Here is a 14,891-nt window from a genome sequence, read left to right as displayed (position 1 = left end):
CTGCTGGGTCGAGTCAGAGGTCCTCTTTGTTAAGTTCTTGCCCTGTTCCCTATTTTCTCCCTTCCCAATTTCTATTCTGTTGGTATTTCTGAGTGAGGATTGATCATCTATCCTAGAGTCCTACTTCTTGCTTAGCTTCTGAACTTTTTTTTCTTGAAAACATGTTTTTGTTTTTGTTTTTTTTTTTTTTTAGACAAGAGTTTTCTGTGTAGCCCTGGCTTTCCTGGAATTTACTCTGTAGATCATATTGTCCTCTAACTCACAGAGATCTGGCTGCCTCTACCTCCCAGTGTAGGGATTAAAGGCTTGTGCCACCACAGCCTGGCTGGATTCTGAACTCTTAATACAACCAAGTGATAATGTGAAGAGTTTTTTGTCTAGCTGCAGCTATTTTGAATATTAAATTCATTGTAATATCAATTTTTTTGTCACTTCTTCAGTTACTGGAAATGATGAGAACAGAATTGTTTATGATTTTCACTTGAAAATCTCATCCGTCCTTTGTTTTTCTCGTTTAACATGTAGATGACTGGAAAACTCCCAACATTGCAGCATCTGTTCAAGCTGCTTATCCCATACCAGCAGCCTGTGGAATTTATTATTTTGAAGTAAATATTGTCAGTAAGGGAAGAGACAGGTAAGTGTAAATTTTGGTTGCCATAACCATTTTTTATTCCTGGATAATTATATTTGAAATGATTCATAAATGTATATGATATAATTGGAAAGTTGTAATCTTGAAAATGTTGGTTTTGGAAAATTAAGCTCTAAATGTTACAGTACAACAGATTGGTTCTTTTAAGTACTAGCTGAAATAAAGCTTGAGCTCATGGTTGTAACAGTCTTTCTAGCAAGGTCTAGCAAGAGTTGAGATTTAATCAAGAGAGTGTCTCATTTTTTTTTTTCTGAATTCTGCTTAGAAGCTGGATCTTCTAAAACTTGCTTAGTCAAAGCCGGTATGTGGCTTGTAGGTATCTTAGTAGGCTTGGGGTTCAGTATTTGAGGTATGACTTGGAAGGTAGATTGCTTCTAAGTTCTTGATTCAGCGCTTCCTAGGAGGTTAGTATGTGGTATGAAAGCTTCAGAATGAAAACTCTGGTTGATTGTGGAACCAACTTTGGTTTATTGCTTAGTCTAATAATTGATGTGCTGAGATATGTATGCACATCAGAATCACTTATGGGACTATTAAAGTAAGTTTTGGAACTTAACCAAAATATTCTCAATCAGAATTTTCAGTAGTCAACTTTGGTAATGGTGTAGGCATTTTTAGAAAGGCCTATGAGGAATTTGGTGCATATCCTATCTAAGATTCCAGCTTCTGGTTATTACAAATAAGGCTGCTACAAACATGGTTGAGCAAATGTCCTTATTGTGTACTTGAGCCCCTTTTGGGTATATGCCTAGGAGTGCATGGAGATAACTTAAGACCCCTGCACAGATGTAGCTCATGGCAGTTCAGTGTCCAAGTGGGTTCCATTGTAATAGGAACAGGGACTGCCTCTGACAGGAACTGATTGGCCTGCTCTTTAAGTACCTCCCCCTGAAGGGGAAGCAAAATTACCAGCCTACAGAAGACAATGCAGCCACTCCCGATGAGACCTAATTCGATAGGATCAGAAGGAAGGAAAAGAAGACCTCCCCTATCAGTGGACTTGGGGAGCTGCATGCATGCAGAAGGGTAGAGGAAGGGATGGATTGGGACAGGAGAAAGGAGCGAACCATAGGGGGATACGAAGTGAATAAAGTGTATTTAATAAAAAAAAAAAAACTGAGTTGAAAAAACGACAGCCTTGTACTGCTCCTGTTTTTAGTGGAAATACTTTCAAGTCTTCCCTCCTTAGTATACTGTTGGCTATAGGCTTATCATATATATTGTTTACTGTGTTATATTCCCAGTGTCTTCAAGACTTTTGTCATGAAACTCTTTCAAAAACATTATTGTGTTTTTTGGGGATTCCCATGTGATTTATATCCTTGTCGACATATATAATTTTTAGTGTTTATTATAACTAACCATCCCTTTGGCTCTGGGTTTAAGTCAACTTGATCATGGTGAATGATCTCTTTGGTGATTTTTCAAATTTAGTTTGCAGATGTTTTACTTGTTGTTGTTTGTTTGCTTTAACCTTTGTTGCATTACTTACTGTTCTCTTGCTGTGAAGAGACATCATGACAAAGGCAATCCTTATACAAGAAAGCATTTGCATACAATTTGAGAAGTTGGTCCATTGTCATGACAGCAAAGAGTATGGTGGCACCCATTGTGCTGGAGAAGTAGCTGAGAGCTATATATCCTGATCTGCAAGCAGGCAGGTAGAAAGAAAGTCTAGGCCTGGCATGGGGCTTTGAAATCTCAAAGCTCTCTGTCAATGACACACTTCCTCCATCAAATCAATGCTTCCGAATCCTTCTAATACTTTCAAATTGTTTCACTCCACGTTGACAAAGCATTCAAATATATGTGCCTATGGTGGCCATTCTTCTTCAAACTATCACATATGTCCATCAGAGAGATTTGTCAATAATTTTGATTATAATGTCTTTATCTGGTCTTAGTATCAAAATTAATATTGGCTTTATAAAAATAATTTGGTAGTGTCTGTCTCTTCCTATTTTACCAAAGACAGTCAATCTATTTGGACTTGGACTTTGATTAGTTGTGTATTATTCATTTTTTTGTTGTTTGGTTTTGTTTTTGGACTAAAGTTGTGACATTTATTTAGAGGTGTGGTGTGTGATGGTCAGAGTATAGTTTGTGGAGAGTTAGGTCTTTGTTCCACTATGTAAGTTCCAGAACCATTACCTGTTGAGCCATCTCAGTGGCTGTGGGAGATTTTCTTTTCTTTTTAATTGTTGTTTTTGTCTCACTGCTTGTTATAGATCTATTTGAAGTATTCATCTCCTTTTGGTTTAATTTTGGTGGGCCATACATATGTAGAAATTATTTCATTTTTAAGATTTTTAATTTAGTACACTGTATATAATATTTTAAAGGTAAACCTTTAAAATTTTCATAAGTAACTACATTGATGTATGTTTTACAGGCTTCCTTTTCATCTCAGATTATTTAAATTGGTTCCATTTTCTTTGGCTTAGTTTGACCAAGGGTTTGTTGTTCTTAATCTTTTCAAAGAACTAACTTGGTGTTATTAATAATATGCATTATCATTATTTGTTTCTGTTTCATTAATTTTTGCCCTGGAATTGTTTCTTTCCAACTACTGATGGTAAGTTTTTCTTTTCTTTTTTTTTTTTTTGTTTGTTTTGTTTTGTTTTTTCAGAGCCTTGAGGTATATCGTGAGGTTATTTGATATCTTTCAGATTTCCTTTTATTGTCATGTAGAATGTAGTATTGGTATTTTGTGTGTATGGAAGTCAGAGGAAGTCCTGTGAAAGACACATTTCTCCTTCCACTACTTGGATTCAGAACATTGAACTCAGATTATTAGGCTTGCCTGTGAGTGCCATCTTATCCACTGAGACATCTCTCTAGCTTTTACCAATGTTTTAATATATTTATGAGTGATTACTATAGTTTACTGGAAATCTAGGTTTTATTGGTAGTTAATAGCACTCTTTGTTGCTACAGAATACACTGTAATAACTTTTCTGTTGCTCACTTAGGAGCCTCAGTTTGGGCTTGGTTCTGATGATGTTTTAGTGATTTGTCCATATCTGTCTGTAATAACCTGCATTTCCTTTCTTTTGTTCTCCAACAGCTACATGGCAGTTGGTCTGTCTGCTCAAAGTGTGAACATGAATATACTACCAGGTACACATGCAAGTGAATTACAGTATTGTTAGAGCCTGTCATTTAGGACTGTCATTTCTGCTTAAACTTTTCAAGTAATTGAAATAGCTGAAAAATACCTTCTTAAAGTTTTATCACTCTTAAATATTATGAATTCTGGGTGGAACTTGAGTGGGTTTTAATGTATTGAGATTACATGCTCCTGTTTAGAACTTACATACCATAATACCTATGCTTTGTTTTCCTGTTTGTTTTGTCCTTTTTAATTTTACATACTTGTACCAGCCACTTGAAATATTTTAATGTCACTGGCTCTGTTGCCATCAGTCACATCCCAACCTTTAACCCATTTTAGTTGTGTGACCTTGTGAGACTGTGGACAAATGACACAAGTGTGCTCAGGAGTGTGTGAATGATATGGAATACTATGCAGGAACCAGACAGCAGAAGGAATTGATTCTATTTCCTGATGTTAAAAATCAGTACTAGAAGAAAGTTTTTATGTAGAATGAAAACTGACCTATGCAGAACTCGAGGAAATACATTTTGACGGGAACATATCAAGACAGTGCCACTCCCATCTAATTTTTTTCTTGTATACCTTGCTGTACTTTCATTGGGCATTTTTGCTAAAAGTTATGAGGGTTTAATAGGGGTTTAATTATGATATTTAAGAATGTATGTAGTTGAGTGTAAAAAACATTAAAAATTATTAGACAGTTTTACATATGGATCACCATCTTGAGAAATTTGTGTTGACTGAAAATTATAATCTATTTTCATTAAAGTCTGTGTGTGTTATTCAAATTAAAGCAAAATGTCTTTGCTATATTAGTTAAAGAAGTAACGCATGGACAAACATGTAGTGCATGACTACAGTGTTTATGTTCATATTCCTGGTAAGAATTCTCTCTCTTCAGTACTTTTTTTTAAAATATGTGTTCTGGGTGGTGAGTTTATTTGCCTTAATGTTGCAGACATCATTTTAATGCTGAAATCACTCCATAATATAGTTGTTGAGAATATAGGTATATATTTGGAGTTTTTCATTTCTATATTATTTGTTGTGCTCTTCTGGCTTATCTCACAATGTTACTGCGTAAATGATTTCTGAGGAGCCTTGTTCTTCATTGTAAATATACTGAACCTATCTCTCCAGGTTGGGATAAAGATTCATATTGTTACCATGGGGATGATGGACATGTATATTGTTCTTCTGGACCTGGACAACCGTATGGACCAACTTTTACAACTGGTGATGTCATTCGCTGTTGTGTTAATATTATCAACAATACCTGCTTTTACACGAAGAATGGAGATAGTTTAGGTACTGAGATGATGTATTGAAACAAAATGCCAAATACTGTAATTTACTAATGCATGATGTTTGTGTTTATTATGTGATTCTGTTTATCTCTCCGTGTGTATGTTAAAGAAGTGATACAATTTGTATCCTGTGAAGGCTATCTTAGGTACAGTACTAATACCAGAATACTAGTAATACTAAAAGTTCTACCCAGCACTGAGCCATTCAGTCTGGTGATAGAAATGCTAAGTTTGGCTTGGTGGAAAAAACTTTACTAGTTATTCAATTCTCTAATACAACTTAAAAATCTGATCTACAAATAGTGTGGGGAACATTTAAAAGGAATGGATGGTCCAGTACTTCTAGTGAAAGAGTAGGATGGACATACTTAACAGTTAGACCTGCTGATGGTGATTGCTGAAGGATGATGTCTGAGAAAAGTCTCTGTCCAAGGATAGAATGAATAACAGAAATGAAAGACATGTGGGCTAAAATACATTAACAACACAAAGACACAGTGTAAGGAAATGAGAAGTTAAGGCTTTAGTTCAACCTGCATATGTTCATTAGTTAGCTTTGTGCATAGTTGTTATTGTAGGTTTTTTCTTTTTTATTTTATTTGTCTGTACAAATAGACGTGTTTGTGTGAATGTATGTCATGTATTTGTGGTTGCTAGAAGAGGCCAGAAAAAGCTGTCGGATCTCCTGAAGCTGGAGTTACTGGTAGTGTGAGCTGAGCTACACAGTGTATGTGCTGGTAACTGTATTTGAGTCTTCTGGAAGAGTAGGCGGCATTCTTAGCTGCTGATCCATCTCTCTAGCCTACTTTTATTTTTAAATTGTAAGCAGTATAAAAGGTAGTAAGACTAATGTTTTTAAAACCTCACATTTTTTACTTTTGGGGAAATTATATGCTCTTAGCAGATTATTTCTAATGGGCTCAAGTGAATAGAAGCAAAAATTAAGTAACTTTAGAGGGCAGAAACTGTTTACTTCTGAATCGTGTTTTGAAAGTTAGACTGCAAGCAGTCTGCTGATCTTCTGTAAATGGCATTGTTTGTGCTTCATTGCATAGAAGAAAATTCTAAGTTTCAGTTTGCATTGCAGCAGGTGTCTGTAGTGCTTAAGCATAGTCCAGATGTAACATCTTTGCATTTTTTTCTGGCTTAATATTTTCACTTAGATTTTTTTTTTAATTCAAAAACTCTTCTCTTTTATGTGAAGTAATGTGTTATTGGCCTTCCAAAAAAAAAAGTCTTATTCTCATCTACGTATCCTGTTAGTGATCCAATATGGATTATATTCAAAGTAGTTAGCTGATACTAGTCTTTGTATTGGCTGCTTAAAATGTTTAAGATCTTAAACTTTAAACTCAAGGGAAGTCTGCTTCCAAGTATGAGAGCTCAAAATGTGCAAAACAATACATTGTTAAAAAACCATGATTAGGCTTTTTAACACTAAATTTTCAAACATTTCAGAGAAGAAATTTTATTTTGGTAGATGGGAAGATAACAGGTGATGGGATTTTTTTTTCCTAATAAACTTTAACAAATATTTAAATCAACCCTTTTCATTGAGTAAGAAAGGTGTTTCAAAAGATAAGATGCTTAAGAAAAGGACAACTAATGATGGAATTACATTCTAATTTTCTATAAATTTGAAATTTTTAATGTAATTAATAAATCTAGTAAATATTGAGCATGTAAGTAGTATGATAGTGTTCAGTCAGAGTCCTTCAATCTTGACTGGGTTTGATTTTTGGCTTCTTTGCCATGTGACCATGTGATCAGTTACTCACTGAAGAGTAACTGTAACACTTGCCCTAGTAATTCATCAGAGAAAGCCAATATGGTAACCTGAAAGTTTACAGATGCTAGTTCCTCTAGGCTGGGTGCCAGGGCTGCATAGATCACCCTGGTTAGCAGAAGCTATCCCAGTGAACAGGGTTTCTATAGGAGTGACAGCCGAAGTTCCTTTGGAACACAGCCACACCTATCTCTTCATTTACGGTTTTTCTATGGCTGATTTCCTGGGGCGGTGGCAGATTTGAAGGGTAGTGACAGAGACTGTATTACCTGAAAAGCAGGAAGTATTAGCTAGTTGTCCCACTGCAGGACAAGTCTTCATGCTTTTGGTCTAGACTCTAGAATCTAGAAGATAAAATGCTACTCAGCTGCTATTCTTGTTTCTTCCCATGGGCATGTGTAAAGGGATATTTCTACACTAAGGCTGGCAGAGTTTGTTTCTCTCTCAAGCAGAGTTTTCAAAATTGTACAAATACTCAGTATAAAAAAATGAGAGGATTTCATTTGGAGAAAATATAAGAGACATTGAAGTATAGAACGAACTAACTTGAATTTTTAATAATTTTTATCAGACATCATTTGTTACCTGAAAAAGATCATTTCAGAAAACTTCTTGGCAAGTGAAGAAATAGAAAAACTGAAGACAGAATAGTTTTTACCAACTTTGTTACTAGGTAGATTTTTGTGGCCTGAGCCACAAGTTGTGTTGCTTACTTGACATGTCCAAAACTGTTGATCTCTAGAGCTAATCTGTTTTTTTTTTTTTTTTTTTTTTTAGCACTCTTGAAAGAGACCAAAATCTTTAGTAATTACTGCCAAGAATTTTTGGTAAAGCAATGTAAATTTAGACCTACTCATTATAAATGCATATCTTAGTGAAAAATATTAGTCTACAATACAAAAAATGTTAGAAATGGCATAGTCATGTCTTGTTAAAATGGTCTCTTATTTTTCCTCATGTTTTTTCTTTTTGTATTATTTAATTTCCTGACAATTTTTAATAAATTGTAATATTTGGCTGCCAATAAATGAAACTAAATATAGTTAGAATATTTTGTATGGAATTACAAAAAGAAAACACTTGGTTTTGCTTTTTTTTTCCCACAGATGAACACACTTTATTGATTGTTAAATCATAAGAACAGATTTACCAACCAGAAAGCATTATTTTTACATTGAAAATATATCACAAGTTAAATATTTCTTATCTGAAATTGCTCAGGACTGAAAAACTTTTAAGATTTGGATTGTAGGATATATATGTGTGTACAGACACACACATAGAAATATATATGTATATATACATACACAGAGAAATTTGTATGTATATATGTGTGTATATAAGCACACACAAACACACACACACACACACACACACACACATATACACACATACACAGAGTGAGATACCTCCAGCATGGAACCCAAGTGTAAACAGGAAATTCATTCAGGTTCCATATATGCCTTACACACACACCCTGAAAGTGATTTTTATGCCTTATTTTTCATATGCTTGCATTCTGAATATGACCTATCACATGTTTTGAGGTAGAAATACTTGCCTCATTTGTTGTATTCTTTTTAGTTAAGAATGCCAGGGGAGTTATGCTATTCCAGTTGTATTTGGCACATCTGTGTTGAAATTTCTGTTGTGGCATTCCGGAACACTCTACTTCCTTCAAGAAGGAATTGATTTGTTTTGATTTGTTCTGTTATGAGATAAGGTGTCAACATGTTGCCCAGACTGGCTTCATAATGAGGTCCTTACACCACAGTTTCATAAGTGCTAGAATAACAGGGATGCATTAACTACTATATCCTATCAAGAAACTGTTTTGTTTTGTTTGAGAAATAAGTACAATACTTGATTTTGTTCACTTAACATCAGGAAATGTCTGTTTCTTTTACCTACAGTGATTTTTATTTATTTTCGTATTTTGGAGACCAAGTCTCTCGTAGCACAAGTGCAGTTTGAATTTGTTGTGTTATAAGGATGACCTTGAATTAATCATCTTGCCTCTGTCTTCTGAGTGCTAGAATTACAGGCGTGCACTATATAGGTGAGCTTCAATCTAAAATTTTACAAAAAATTAAATCTAGACCAGCATTTAGTAAGGAGGTGGGTAATATAGTTTTTTGGTGAAACAATCAAATCTGACACTTTTGCAACCTGTGCTCTCACTTAAATAGTTTTGAAGCTTTTTTTTTTTTTTTCTTAACATCACTTAAAACTCTAGAGTTAATGCCATTATCCCAGAAATAAAATGCATCTGTGACCAGGACTAACGATTACTACTAGGAAGGCATTCATGCAGGCAGACATTAGTGTCCTTGAAAAAATTAGGCTTTTCTTCCCCTTTTCTTCTTTTTCTGTCCTCTCTGCTTTAGTTAGATATTCAGCTTTTTACTATTACTTGCCTTTGGAAAAAAAAAAGCCACTAATCCTTTTTTTTTTTTTTTTTTTTTTTTTTAGGTGTTGCTTTCATACACTTAACGGTAAGACATAATTTTTTCAAACATGATTTTCAATTTTAACTTTAAAAAGTACAGAAACTAGAACTAGACATGTGGAGCAGTTTCACTCATCCTAAATGCATGTACAGTGTGGCATGTTGACAACACAAAGGAGATTACCTGAAGTACCCTTTCTTCTTGTTTGTGGATTGGATTTACAGCCTCCCTTGTAATAATCACTCTTCTACACTGAGCTTTGTCCACAACCTTAAAACACTCCTGTTACTATGTGTTCATCTTGGTTATGATTGAGATTTTCAGCAAAGGGTTGTAGAGTTGTAACTCTTCATTCTCCTAAGTGGTGTTTGAGACCTGCTGTGTGAGGTACTGTGCTTTTTGCATCATTTGGCAACCAGTAAAGATTTCTGGAGTTGGTTTGTGAGATCAGTGTCTAAGTTAATTAAATTAAAGAATAAACACATGACAATAGTGAATTGTAGTATTTCAAATGAGTTTATGTACTTTGGAGAGAAATAGGGCAAGCTAAAGCAAGGCAGAGTTGTAAAAGCTGCCCACTTTCCTCAGGGTGGGACTTGAGCTGAGACTTTTGACAGAGTCCGTCAGTGGCTAGGTAGAGTATGTATGTTTGTAGAGTATTCAGAGAACAGGGAGAGAAGTGGTCAGGCAGAATCCAAGTCTAGATTTGGGGGCTAAAGAGATGGCTGTTCAATTAAGAATATATATTGTTCTTCCAAATAACTAGAGTTAACGTTCTCAGAACCCATGTGAGAGAGCTCATAACTATCAGTAACTCTAGCTTCAGTGTTCTGACACCCTCTTCTGGCCTCAGAAATCTTGTGTTCATATACATACACGTAAATATATATATATCTTTTTAAAAAGAAAGAGGGCTTGACTGTAAGTTAGTAGGCTTGAGGAATGCATTGGTAGTGGAGATGGGATTGTTTAATGATAAGCAGAACAGCTTTTTGGTTTGCTTATGGTTTTATGTCTGAGGTTCAAACTCCAGATTCTTGTGTATGGTGGGTAAAAGTGTTAGTACTGAGCTACATCCTGGCACTTTTTTTAAAGACAGGATCTCTCCATGTTGCTCTATCTGCCTGTCGAATATTTGAATGCTCAAGTAATTCTTTTGCCATAGCCTTCCTGGTAGATATCACACCAGGATAAGTTTGAAAAATTAGAGGAACAGGGTGAATAATTTATTTTGGTGTCAAATATGGTCACACACAGTTGGTTTGCAAACTGGAATTAAGGATAATTTTCTGCACTAAATTTGGGGCCATTTGCATTTAGGTGTCAACTGCATGTGGCCAACATGCGAGTGTTGTGTGTTGACACAGAAGAGAAGTAGATGGCTTTCTAGGACATGGTAAGTGTAGGAGAAATAGGGAACTATCAAAGTAAAATTGAGAAGCACTCAGTGAGGTAAGGAAAACAGTTAATACTGAAAGCCAGGTGAAGATAAACATCAACAGAAGGAGTTCCATTACTTATTTTCTATTACAACATCACTACCAAAGATAGCTTATGGAAGAATTTGTTTTGACTTGTGGTTCTACAGGACAAGAGTATGCAGGGAAACATGTCAGCAGATATAATGGCAGGAACAAGAGGCTGAGAGATCACATCTTCCCAAACATGAACCAGAGAGAACATGGAAGGGAAGAGATTATGAATGCTCAAAGCTTGTCCCCAGTGACATACTTAATCCTATGCTTCTCTAAAAAGTATCACCAACTGGAGAATAAGTGTTGAAATGCTCAAGCTCATGGGGGACGTTGTTCATACAAACAGCCACAGGAATCATCAAATGCATCAGTACTGTGTGATGGATCATGTCATGTGAGAGCCCACAACTGACCATTGCATTTAGTAGAGTAGAGGTCTGACCTTGTCATGACATTGTCATGACAAGGAAGTTTTAGCAGAGTGGAGAAAGGCTGTTAGGAATGAACTCAATAGAGATAGGAAGAGACTGTTGATGACTTTGGAGAACCTTGGTTATAATGGGAAGTGGGGACATGGGGCAATAACTGGTGGTGAAAAGGGGGTGAGTAGAAAAAGAACAGGAAGTTATATTTAGTAGAATATTGATTGCTGTTGAATGATTCACTAGGAAGAAAATAAACAAGTTGATAATCTCTAGAGAGGAAAAGTACTATAGTGATTATATGTTTCAATAAGCAAGTGTGTAAGTGAAAGGAATTAGCATTTGAATAGAGCATTTTTCGTGGTGACCAGCAGGGTAGCAGAGTATGCAGTTTTAAATACATTCTTTTGTATGGGAGGGTATGCCCATGTTTTGGGAGTGGCATTAACACACATGCTGAGGCCATAGGAGAAAAATGTCAGGAGGCTTTCTCTAGTGTTCTTACTGAACCTGAAGCTTGTTGGTTTCCAGCCAGTGAGCTTCTGCAGTCCACCTGCCTCTGCCCCTGACACTGAGGTTGCATGTACACACAACCATGCTCAGCTTTTACATACGTGCTGGAGCTTGAACTCAGTTTCTCCTGCCTTCATAGCAAGCTCTCTTACCCACTGATCTATCTTTTAGACCCTGCAGGTAAATTCTAGTAGGTAAAATGATGGCATCCTTCATTGCAGAATCTTTCACAAAAAGACTCCCAAGATTCACCTGTAAGTGTTACAGGGTTTTTTTTTTTTTTTTTTTTTTTTTTGCTGGGATTTTGCTTGTTGATGCTTAAGCATGTTAAAGTTCATCATTGGGTGGGCTGTGCTGCAGTGATTCTCTGTGCCTCTTCATTGGCCAGTGCAATAGAGTTCATTCATCAAAGGCATACCTGATTTTAGGCACTGCATGTTTTTTTTTGTCAGCTTTTAGTGGTTTTCTGTCCCAGTTTGATGTTGTGTCATAGACTCCCTCCCAATTATTGTAAAACAGTGGCAACTTTGTTGTTACTCAGCAAGGTAGAAATGGTAGTAGTTCTTACAGGTTTCCTTTGATAGTATTTGTAGGGATCGAAAGTCTTGTGTGACTTCTGTATGCTACACTTTTTTTACTGCAAGGAAATGGGAAAACTAGTCTTTCCCGTAATGGTATTACTTAGAAAATATATGTTCCTTATCTGTGGTTTTGTTTGATTTAATTGGAACATTGAATCCTCGAGGAGTATATTTGCAAAAACCTTAATTTTCCTTGATTGTATGCTCTGAAACCCTAACATATTTTTGTACTTGGAGACAATGTCTTACTCTGTTGCTCCAGCTGTTCTGTAACCTGTGGTGATATTTTCCCTGCCTCTTTAAGTGTTTCTCCTAGACCTCATATTTTGTTATTTGTTTTGTTTTTGTTTGGTTGGTTTTTCTGGTTTTTGAGACAGGGTTTCTTTGTGTAGCCTTGGCTATCCTGAAGCTCACGATGTAGAACAGGCTGCCCTGTTCCTTGCATACATTGTTTTTGGTTTCTTACATGTTTGTGTTTTAAAAGTATCTAATAATGTTGGGATGGTTATAATGAAAAGTTTGCCATGCTAGAAGTAAAGAGACAGCTTTTGCCTTTTTCATGAAGCCATTAAGAATCTGTGTGCTTTCGGTTTGAGTCTCAGGTCTCTAGTTTTTTTAACTGGTGAAAGGAATAGACTGTATTGAATATCTGACCTGCTTTGCATTTAAATTTGTTAATATGTTAGGCGTGCTCCTTATTAAGAGTTTAAGGTAGGCATGATGGATCACACCTGTAATCTTAACACTTGGGAGGCTGAGACAGAATAATCCCAATGAGTTTAAGGACACATAAAGCATAACCTTCCCACCAAAAAGAAGTACTACTTTTTCTTATCACATAACATAAAAATCTCATAGGTCTATGTCTTTCTTTTGATGAACTACTTTGTTTATGATTTGTGTTGCTTGTTGAACAGTTATTTTTAAATATACCCTCAATTTGCTTTAAATATCTACATACCCATTATCTTTTTAAACTTTACCATGTTTTATAGTAAAAATACCTGTTGCACCTACAAATAAAGGTAAATAAACACGGCACAAATCCAAACACTAAAAGTGTGGGAAGATTTGGTGTCATTGGAATAAGGATGAAATTTGCACCTGTGTTGGGAGCCTGTGTTCTATCTTTGCTTGTTAATAGTAGAGCAACATTGTCTAACTACTGGTTCTCAGTTTGCACATCTGTGTAATGGCACCAAGAACTTCACAAGTGATTCTAAGGTGTGGACCTGGCATTTAGTGAACACTCAGTATGTGATCTCTCTCCCTCTCTCCCTCTCTCTCTCTCTCGGTGCAACAGTTGATTACACATCAAAAAAAGGTTATTTGACGCTATTTGTTTTTACATTTGAATTTTTTCCCACTTTAATATCTTACAATGTATTTGAATGTATTTCAGTTTCTATACTCAGATATGTCTCTTCTTCTTTTGAGATGATATATTTGAGGTTTAATTTTTTCATTAAGAATCCCCACAGTGTGCTACCAAGGTGAGAAATAAAAGTGGAATGAAACAGAGATGATTAGCATGGCCTCTGTGCAAGGATGACCTGCAAATTCATGAAGTGTTCCATAGTTTTACAAACGAAGAAAGAAAGTCCCTACAGTGACACTGTGTCTTACTTAAAGCAGGTTTTTATGACTGTTTCTATAAAGGCAGGCTTTACAAGTGTGCTGGTAATGATTTTAATAAATTGTAGGTGGTGCTCTCTGTGAACTAGCTGTAATGTGCATTTTTGTACTGTGTACCTTATATAAACACTGAGATAAACCTGAGCCATATGTTAATTTTAAAGCTTTGTAACTGTTATATGACATTAATAGCACAGGTTAGATATTCATGTGTTAGAAATAAAGAGCCACATGGATTATTCAACAGGGTCCTGGAATCATTTATGTGAGTATCTTAGTTGTTTACATTTTCTTGATTATTTGACTGAAGAAAATAATATTTTTTCATCCAACACATAATGTATCTTTTTATTTGTTATCCACTAATATTTTGATTGAGATTTAAAAATATTTGCAAAGTAAATGTATAGTTCTATTTTTATATTGCAAAGATAATGAAGGCTTTAATGGTACAATCAATATGTTTTTAAATAAATACATTGTTTTACAGCCAAATTTGTATCCTACTGTGTGGCTTGTGACACCAGGAGAAGTGGCTCATGGCAATTTTGGGCAACATCCTTTTGTCTTTGGTATAGAAGACTACATGCGAGAATGGAGAACCAAAATACAGGCCCAGATAGACCAGTTTCCTATTGAGGATAGAAAAGGAGAGTGGCGGGCCATGATACAAAAGTAAGAGCAAAGAATTTTTAATGTACAGATTTAAACACTGAGTGTTTAAAAGACCAACCATTCTTTTTGCATTCAAAGATGTAAATCCAGGAGTCAAGTTTAAATCCTAATTGTGTGTGCTATTGATTATATTTTAATCTCAAAAAGTAATTCACCAGTTGAAAAAAAATAGTGTTGATTTAAACACATACAGAATTGCATTTGTCTGATTTATCTGAATGGAGGAAATAAGTGAGACTTGATTGTAAAAGTAGTTTAACTCTTTTGTTATCTT

At 35.4% G+C, this 14,891-nt stretch overlaps 1 protein-coding gene and 1 pseudogene across 1 annotated transcript in view; both read left to right on the top strand.

The window, feature by feature from the left end:
* Positions 1 to 539: 539 nt before the first annotated feature.
* LOC129675569 (ran-binding protein 9-like) overlaps positions 540 to 14,891 on the top strand; it is a gene marked incomplete at its 3' end in the record, with an annotated part of 32,705 nt that continues 18,353 nt past the window's right edge. Inside the window, exons 1-5 of the mRNA XM_055605532.1 lie at positions 540 to 637; positions 3,723 to 3,775; positions 4,914 to 5,081; positions 9,339 to 9,361; positions 14,433 to 14,617. Coding sequence (XP_055461507.1) covers positions 3,727 to 3,775; positions 4,914 to 5,081; positions 9,339 to 9,361; positions 14,433 to 14,617 — 425 coding nt within the window. The remainder of the gene's footprint in view (positions 638 to 3,722; positions 3,776 to 4,913; positions 5,082 to 9,338; positions 9,362 to 14,432; positions 14,618 to 14,891) is intronic.
* LOC129675570 (U6 spliceosomal RNA) lies at positions 13,795 to 13,890 on the top strand (annotated as a pseudogene).

Source organism: Psammomys obesus, unplaced genomic scaffold, assembly GCF_907164565.1.
Source record: "Psammomys obesus unplaced genomic scaffold, mPsaObe1.curated_primary_1811, whole genome shotgun sequence".
NCBI classification, from domain to species: Eukaryota; Metazoa; Chordata; class Mammalia; order Rodentia; family Muridae; genus Psammomys; species Psammomys obesus.
Note: the sequence above shows the minus strand (reverse complement) of the source record. Positions and strands in the feature narration are given on the sequence as shown.